Source organism: Staurois parvus, unplaced genomic scaffold (genome assembly GCF_062004578.1).
Source record: "Staurois parvus isolate SC_StPar_1 unplaced genomic scaffold, SC_StPar_1.0 ptg000168l, whole genome shotgun sequence".
NCBI classification, from domain to species: Eukaryota; Metazoa; Chordata; class Amphibia; order Anura; family Ranidae; genus Staurois; species Staurois parvus.
The window spans coordinates 4,484,091-4,493,435 of record NW_028317964.1 but is presented as its reverse complement, the minus strand read 5'-3'; the positions used below and the strand labels follow the sequence as shown (position 1 = coordinate 4,493,435).

At 47.5% G+C, this 9,345-nt stretch overlaps 1 protein-coding gene across 1 annotated transcript; it reads left to right on the top strand.

The window, feature by feature from the left end:
• The first annotated feature begins 488 nt into the window (after window positions 1-488).
• On the top strand, window positions 489-7,217 carry MEX3B (mex-3 RNA binding family member B). The gene is made up of 2 exons (XM_089676416.1): window positions 489-1,037; window positions 3,818-7,217. Exons 1-2 carry the CDS (start codon window positions 803-805, stop codon window positions 5,128-5,130), a joined length of 1,548 nt encoding a protein of 515 aa, XP_089532542.1. The 5' UTR covers window positions 489-802; the 3' UTR covers window positions 5,131-7,217.
• Window positions 7,218-9,345: the final 2,128 nt, after the last annotated feature.

Genomic DNA, 9,345 nt, shown 5'->3' with positions numbered 1-9,345 from the left:
CAACACAGACGGGCGGGCGGGGCTGATCTCGGGGCGCACACGTCTGTCCGGTGACAATAGCGGAGATCGGGGTGCCGGATACAATGTATCATTCTGGGATCACACTTCTATGATATCCTAGGACGGTCCGGGCGGCCAATCAGAAGTCTCCCCGGCCCAGTAGGGCTCCATACACAATGCAGAAGCCCCCCCGGGGGTGCAGATAAGGGTGGAGGCGGCTGGAGCGGAGGACCCTCCATGCCAGTGTCCCTCCATCTGCCGGCGCCCCGCCCCCTCCTCTCTCGCGGTCCCCGCCCCCTCCTCTCTCCCGGTCCCTCCGCTCCTCATTGTTCTGCATTAGACAACAAAGAAAGGAGTTCTCTCCTCGCTTTCTCTGGAGGAGGGGAGGAGTAGTGGGCGTGCCAGACGCGGTGTACCCCGCCCCCCGGAGCCGCTCCGAGCCAATAGGGCCGTCCCTCCCCGGTGTCAGTTCCATTGTGCTGTCAGTGGTGTCCGGGTGACGTCACGGCCCTCTTATCCCCCTCTAGTGCCGTCTGGCTGCAGTGCTCAGACAGGAGGGAGGAAAACGCTGAGTGAGCCGGGGAGGGGCTCCGTACACAGCCGCGTCCATCTCCGCCGATATTCGGCCACAAAGAAGTCGGGGAGCCGCCGCCGCCTGCATCCTGCTGGATGAGCCCCTAGCACCGGCCGGAGCCGCCCGCCTGCCCGTCCTACACCCAGCACCGCCCGCCCCCCTTCTCTCCTTAGTGCCGGACACCGAGCTTCCCTTTGTGTCTGAGCGGGGGAGCCGCCGGCACCGACCATGCCCAGCTCACTGTTCGCCGACATGGAGAGGACCGGCACCGGGGGAGGAGGAGGGGAGACCTTGGACGACCAGAGAGCCCTACAGATCGCCCTGGACCAGCTCTCCCTACTCGGGCTGGACAACGACGAGAACTCCGTGTACGACAACGAGCCCCGGAAGAAGAGCGTCAACATGACCGAGTGTGTGCCGGTACCCAGCTCCGAGCATGTGGCTGAGATCGTGGGGAGGCAAGGTGAGGAGACGCCGGGGATGGGACCGGGGGAACGACCTGCACGGGGGGGGGGGGGGGGGGAACTCTCCGCCCATACTAGGGGGCACCCACCTACCTGCACTGGGGGCAACCACTGCCCATATTGGGGGGCACCCACCTACCTGCACTGGGAGCAACCACTGCCCATACTGGGGGGCACCCACCTACCTGCACTGGGGGGTACCCACTGCCCATACTGGGGGGCACCCACCTACCTGCATTGAGGGCACCTACCTGCACTAGGGGGGGACCCTCCACCCATACTGGGGGCACCCACCTACCTGCACTGGGTGCACCCACTGCCCATACTGGGGGGGCACCCACCTACCTGCACTGGGGGCACCTACCTACACTATGGGGGGACCCACTGCCCATACTGGACCATCAATGGGGGATCAGACTTTCACTGGGGGCATCTACCTACCTGTACTGGGGATACCAACCCCCCTCTACTGCACCATACATGGAGGAGTATATCTAAACTGGGGGCATCTATCTACCTCTACAAGGGACACCACCACCCATACTAGACCTTCACTGGGGGATCAGACCTTCTCTGGGGGTATCCACATGCCTGTACTGGGGTCACCATCACCCCATACCGGGGGCACCAACCTCCCTATACTGGACCATCAATGGGAGAAGCAGACCTTTTCAGGGGGCACTTACCTACCTTTATAGGGGACTCCACCATAAGCGGGAGGCATCCAACTGTCTCTGGGGGCATCTGATTATCTGTACTGGGGGTACCAACCTCCCTATACTGGACCATCAGTGGTGGGAGCAGACCACCTCTGGGGGCATCGACCTATCTGTACTGGGGACACGACTGCCTATATTGCACCATCAATGGGTGATCAGACCTTCACTGGGGGCATCTATATGCCTGTACTGGGATCACCCCCATACTGGGAATATCAACCCCACCATACTGCACCATCAATGGAGGGATCAGACCTTCACTGGTGGCATCTACATGCCTGTACTGGGATCACACCCCTCCCACCCCGTACTGGGAATAACAACTTCTCCATACTGCACCATCAATGGAGGGATCAGACCTTCACTGGGGGCATCTACATGACTGTACTGGGATCACACCCCTCCCACCCCCGTACTGGGAATATCAACCTCTCCATACTGCACCATCAATGGAGGGATCAGACCTTCAGTGAGGGCATCTACCTACTTGTACTGGGAACCCCTCCCGCACACCCCCATTACTGGACCATCAGTGAAGCGATCAGACCTTCATTGGGGACATCTTCCCACCTGTACTGGGGACATCACCCCCCCTATATTGCACCATCCATGAGGGATAATCATAGACCACCTTCACCAGGGACATCACCCTCCATACTTGCATCATCAACAGGGGCAGCATAGACCACCTTCACCAGAAACCTCTCCCCCCAAACTGGGTACCACACCACCTTTATTGGGGACATCCCCCCCCCCCATGCGGCACCATCGGGGTATGGGGAATTGGACCACCTTCTTTGTGGACATTAACATCTACCCCCCCCCCCCCCATACCACGTACATCACCCTCCATACTGCACCACCTACAAAGGGGGAATCAGATCACCTTCGCTGGGTAAAGCTCTCCTGCGTTGAGTGCACACCTTCCTGTACTGGGCACATCTCCTCCCTTTGTTGGCTACATCCACCCTGTTGGATTTGTCTCCTTCTATATTGGGTACATCTCATTCATGGGACAATGGCTTTCAATAAATCTGGACCACATTGTGCATGTGTCTCTTCCCATTGCTGATTGGTGCCAATGTCTCTCAATGGATGCATATAGATCAGGCCTGCATTGTGAATGTGATTAGTGCATACGTGCTTTGCAATGGTTGTTTGGTGGGTTACTGTGAGGGCATAGAGACCTGGACTGTATGGTGATCGGTGCCTTGCAATGGTGGATTGGTGCATGTGGGTCTTCTAGAGGATGCATGTAGATCTGGCCAACATTGTGAATGTGATCGGTGCCTGGGTGTCTTTCGTTGGTTGGTTGGTGCATGTAGATCCTGCAATTGTTTATTGGTACCAATGGCTTGCAAAGGGTGCAAATATATTTGGCTGACATTGTGAATGTGATGGGTGGCTGTGGGTCTTGCAGTGGTTAATTGGTGCCTTGTATGTGGAGCAATGGGTGTCAGTGCCTTGTATGTGCAGCAATGGGTGTCAGTGCCTGGTATGTGCAGCAATGGGTGTCAGTGCCTGGTATGTGCAGCAATGGGTGTCAGTGCCTGGTATGTGCAGCAATGGGTGTCAGTGCCTGGTATGTGCAGCAATGGGTGTCAGTGCCTGGTATGTGCAGCAATGGGTGTCAGTGCCTGGTATGTGCAGCAATGGGTGTCAGTGCCTGGTATGTGCAGCAATGGGTGTCAGTGCCTGGTATGTGGAGCAATGGGTGTCAGTGCCTGGTATGTGGAGCAATGGGTGTCAGTGCCTGGTATGTGGAGCAATGGGTGTCAGTGCCTGGTATGTGGAGCAATGGGTGTCAGTGCCTGGTATGTGGAGCAATGGGTGTCAGTGCCTGGTATGTGCAGCAATGGGTGTCAGTGCCGTGATGCTGCTGCTGCATGTTGCTTTGTGCTGTGTTGGCACTCCCCGCTGCCCACCTTGGAGCTCATCCCTTGTTTCATGTAGGTGGCTCATGACTGATTCTGCTGGGAGTGCTTAACCTTTCTTAATGTATCATTTTTTTTGTTACCCTGGTAGTAATTGTCCATTTTATCTCCTTGTTTGCTCCCCAGGTTGTAAAATCAAAGCTCTGCGGGCGAAGACCAACACCTACATCAAGACCCCGGTCCGCGGGGAGGAGCCTGTCTTTGTTGTGACTGGGAGAAAGGAGGATGTAGCCATGGCCAGGAGAGAGATCATCTCAGCAGCAGAGCACTTTTCAATGATCCGAGCCTCTCGCAATAAGAATGCATTGAATGGGGGGTCAGTGCCTGGACCTCCAAACCTTCCTGGGCAGACCACCATTCAGGTTCGGGTTCCTTACAGAGTGGTGGGTCTGGTAGTAGGACCTAAAGGGGCTACCATTAAAAGGATCCAGCAGCAGACCCACACGTATATTGTCACCCCCAGCAGGGATAAAGAGCCGGTGTTTGAGGTCACCGGCATGCCGGAGAATGTCGATCGCGCCCGGGAGGAGATCGAGGCGCACATCGCTGTACGTACTGGAGGGCTCATAGAGCTGACCGACGAGAATGACTTTCACGCGAATGGGACTGACGTTGGCTTTGATTTACATGGCACAGGGAGCCTATGGAGCAAGCCTACCCCGGGCATTAACTCCAGCACGGGGTCACGCAAGGCTTTCTCCAATTACCGCAATGACAGCTCCAGCTCTCTGGGCAGTGCCTCCACTGACTCCTACTTTGGGGGCACCAATGGCACAAGGTTGGCAGACTACAGCCCGCCCAGCCCTGCCCTCAGTTTTACCAACAATGGCAACAATAACAATAACGTGAATGGCAATGGATACGTGTATGCCAGCGAGACCATCTCTCCCGAATGCACTGAGCTGGCGTTTGACTCTCCTTTTGACCCTGCCCCCGCCCCACCTGGGACTGCTTTGCTCTGGTCCCAGTTCGAACGCAATGGCACAACCGGTGCCTACCAAAACAACGCCAACGGGCTGCTTTCCAACCACCGACGACTCAATGGGGTGGGCTGCACCGCTCCCCCCAGGCTTTCTCCTCCTTTGCATGGGAGCAACGTGGTTCCAGAGCATCCCTTAGCACGCAGAGTGCGCAGTGACCCTGGCGGTGGCCTGAACTACTCCGCCTACACCAACATTGGCTCCGACTCCTCCTCTTCTTCCTCGTCCTCCAGCAGCAGCTCTTCCTCTTCCAGCTCGTCTTCCTCTTCGTCAGGCATGAGGAGGAAAGGCAGCCGCGATTGCTCCATCTGCTTCGAGAGCGAGGTGATCGCTGCCTTGGTACCCTGCGGCCACAACTTGTTTTGCATGGAGTGTGCCAACCGCATCTGCGAGAAGAATGAGCCACAATGCCCGGTGTGTCACGCAGAAGTCACTCAGGCTATTCGCATTTTCTCCTAGAGCAAAACACTCAAGCCTTCTTTTATTCAGTACTATAAGAAAAACAAAAAACATATATGCCCTATAGCTACATTCCCACTTGTATGGTGCCATACATACTTGTGTGTTTGTCTCTTTTTTTTTGTTTTGTATATATATTATTTACCAGAACCTTTTAATATATTAATATATTGTAATATATTAATATGCAAATAATATATATATAATATTGTGATGTTGCTTATGTTACTTGCCCTCCCGGGGCTCTCTATGCCGGGGCTGGCAGCTCATAGATGTCTTTTTGTAGTAGCCTTTCATGCAATTCCAAAGGCAAATGATGGTTTTTTACAGGGGTCCAGATGTCAAATAGTAAGTGCATGTCTCATTAAACAAGGACCCCTTTTGTGCATTATTCTCGGTGGTACCCACTATTGCTTCATTATGTAAATAGCTTGCAGCAACTGATTTACATGCGCCCACTCCAGAAGCAATATTGATTTCTGCATCTTATATTTCTGCCATTCGCAGTGAGGCCAATGGGCCAGTTTTAGATTTTTTTTTTTTTTTTTTTCGGATGTTGTCACCCGGCCAATTTTAACCCCTCTCCTGCTGGAAGGTACTGTTATGGCTCTGGAGGGGTTAAAAAAAAAAAGTGACAAGGCCTGGAGTATATTGAGACAAGGGCTCTTACTGTAGAAGATCTAGTTGCTACCTTGCCAAGTGGGAATGTGGCTTTAAAGCTGCAGTATCTGCATATTTTTGTGTTCTGATTTTTTTTTTTTTTTTTTAAATATCATTATTTTTTTTTTTTCTAAAGGGAACTTGCAGATTCCTTCCCATGGCCATGTGTTGCAGCTTGGGAAACCAAGTACATCTTTTGCATGTTTCACATATGAACAAAACCATCCTAGGAACACTGTACTTCTAAAGACAAATCTTCCAAAATATTTTCACTTTTTTTTTTTTTTTTTTTGTTTTTTTTGCTTTGCTTTTCTTTTGTGTGGCTTTGTAGACTATAGTAATATTATTTTGACAAGCCAAGCATTGTTTTGTTTTTTTTTAAATATTGAAAGTGTTTTATTTTTTCTTAATTTCTATATATATATTTTTTTGTTCGTTTTTATAATTGACCTTCCCTGGAGAACAAAGACACTCCATGGAGCCTCCCCCATGATACTGCAGCTTTAACAAAGTTAATATTAAATTGTAACATATCTTCTATAAATATATAAATATATATAATTATAATGCGTTTAAAGGTTTTAAAGACGAATTGCATTAATACAGATTGAAGTATTTTATTCTTTTTTGACTTGAAAAATTATATTTCATATTGCAAAGATGTTTACAAGTATTTTAATTTTAAGTTCAGTGAACTTTTTTTGTAGCTGGGTTTAAATCTTTTATTTTTAGTATGGCCTTCTTGGCAAAGAACACTGTATTATTTTAATATCTCACAGGTGAAGTGGGGGGAGGGGAGGGGGGACAACACGCATTTGAGGAAAAATAAAACGACAAAAAAAAACTGCAAAATGTTTTGAACAGTATTGTGTTGGGATGGAGATTTTTTTATAGGTTCCAGCAAAACCAACGTTTTAAATCTGCTTCACCCAGTGTCTTTTTCTATTCCGTGATACAAAAGCCTATTTTAGTCTATATTATTAAAAAATTGAAATGTATGAGCATATGAAGCCAACAAAAAAGAAGCCGTTTGACTCCTTTCTAACATTTGTATAAATAGATTTCAGTGGAGATTTCAAAAATTCTGTTGCACCACTCTAGTTTTAGTATTTCTATTTTAATACATTTTGTTTACTACTTGTTTATGTATATGTAGGTAATGTGACTTGAGCGTAAATGTACTTTACTGAGCAAAGTTTAAAAAAAACAAAAAGTATATTTTATTTTATGATAAAGGGCCTTTAACCTCATGGTCAAAAATACTAATATTATATTTGCTGAAGACAAGATTTGAAAATTGTATCAAGAGTTTTATTTTTCTGACATTTAAAGTTCTACATAAATAAAGGTAAACTTAAGTAATGGTGCTACTTCATGTTTTTTTAAATATTTCTATATAAATCAAAATAAAATATTCCGGAAAATGATGGATTTGGTTTGTGGTGTGAGTTGATGAACAGCACATTTGGAGCTATTTCTGAACAGAGAAAAGGCATTGGGTGCACACATCTGGTGCTGAGTACACACACGTGTTGTAACCCTTGACAGTCATTCAGAATCCGCGAAAACGAAAGCTGTGTCAGAGTTGTGTACATAGCGCCATGTCATTGAACGCTCCTCCTACTGTTCCATTGTCTGGCCCTGTGGGTGTGGTGTTTTTTTTGTTTTTATTTTTTTTTTTCGTAAGCTCAAGCTTCACATCTTCAACATCTTATTACATTCAAAGCAAAAATTTTCTTTTTTTTTTTTTTTTTTTAAAGCCATCAGGGTTAATTTACTAAAGGCAAATAAACTTCACTTTGCAAGAGAATTTGCACTTTGTAAGGGGTTTTCCCAGAGCTTGGTGAATGAGGTGATCCTCTGCTGACTTCCACCATCCAATCGTGTTCAAGAACATTTTTATTTAATTTTTCCTTGCACTTGATTGGATATTCTTTTGTAAAGTGACCTTTGCAGGGGAAATTTCCCTTACGTTGGTGAAAGAGGTGAAAATCTTAATTTAATCATATACAAGCAACATCCTGAATAATAATCATATAATATAAATCCTGAATAATAATATAATATAAATCCTGTATAATAATAATAACATACTATTTTTTTTTTCCCCTTGTACGTGATTGGATAGTCTTGCAAAGTGAAATTCCACTACATTTACTAAGCTCTGTGGAAAATTTCCTTGCACAGTGGACAGCCTACAGGCTTCGAAAGTGCAAACACTGACTTGGCCTAGGTCAAAGTATTCTCTAAACATTTTATCCTGTGCAAATCATTGAATATAATGGCCGTTGTATCTGCCAAGTATTCCTCAACCTGTTGGTGTGTTTTGTTGATGGTGACCTTACCATTTTCCTGGGAGAGGGCACATTTCTAATTGTAATCCTACTAGGAGTGTGTCTGGGTGATTTCTAGGGTTAGCAGTCATTAGATAGTCTTGCTGTGTATCAGACACAAAGGTACCTGTGGTTTTCCAGCTGTTGGGCAGCTCCCAGTGTCATTGAGTCCTGCTGTGCTGGGATTTGTAGTTTATGGCCAGCTTGGGCTTCTGGCTGCACACAAATGTGTCCTGGTAGGGTTATTTCATAGGCCTTGTAGTAGAAGGGTCACCTGGTGTGTGATTAGGGAAATGCTAGCTCTACATAAATGTCAGTCTGTGAAATATGAAGGAATTGGGGTTGATTTGCTAAAGGACAGTTCACGTGCAAGGGAATTTTCCATTTGAAAGCAGTAGTAAAGTCTAATATCTGTGTGTGTGTGTGTGTGTGTGTGTGTTTGTTTTTTTTTCTTTTTTTGTGTGTTTTTTGGTGTTTCTTTTTTTTTTTGGGGGGGGGGGGGTCCTGCAGGTATATGCCATAATGTGCTAGTATGCACTGCATATTAACATATTCTGGCAGACTTACCTGTCAGAGAAGCCCTCCAGCACTGCTCTGCGATCAGTCCGGTGGGTCCTAGGCACTTCCATCTTGGCCCCGTCTTCTTTCCAGGTTCTCCTGTCTTCAGCTGCTTCAATGGCTTGGCTGCGATGATGTCACCTCCATTATATGAGTCATATAACCACAGCACAGATTGGGGGGGGGGGGGGCATAAACTGGCACTGTGCGGCTCAGTGTACTTGGCAGCTGACAGGAGGAAGCCTTTTTGACAGAAGAGACCTGTCATAAATATCCTGTCTGTCAGCAGTTTTTTTTTTTTTTTTTTAAACTTGGCTTTATTACCACTTTAATTGAGTGAAGCTCTAACTTGCATCATCCAATTCTGTCCAAGCAAACAAAAACTGTTATTGCTTGTGATTGGGTATTCTTTTGCAAAGTGAATTTTCACCCCATGCACTATGCTAAGTGAAACTTCCCAAAGGTCGGCCTATTTGAATTTATTAAATCTCAACGCCAATGTAGTACAGATTGTAGAATCTGGAGAACCTGTTTTACGTTATGCTCTTGCCCTATACCCTTAGTGCTGTTTTTGGCATAAGCAAGTAAAACAGACCCTCCTGTAGGAGGAAATGTGAAATATGAAGGCATTGCTTGCCACCAGAGCGTTGGCCTAATTACAAGG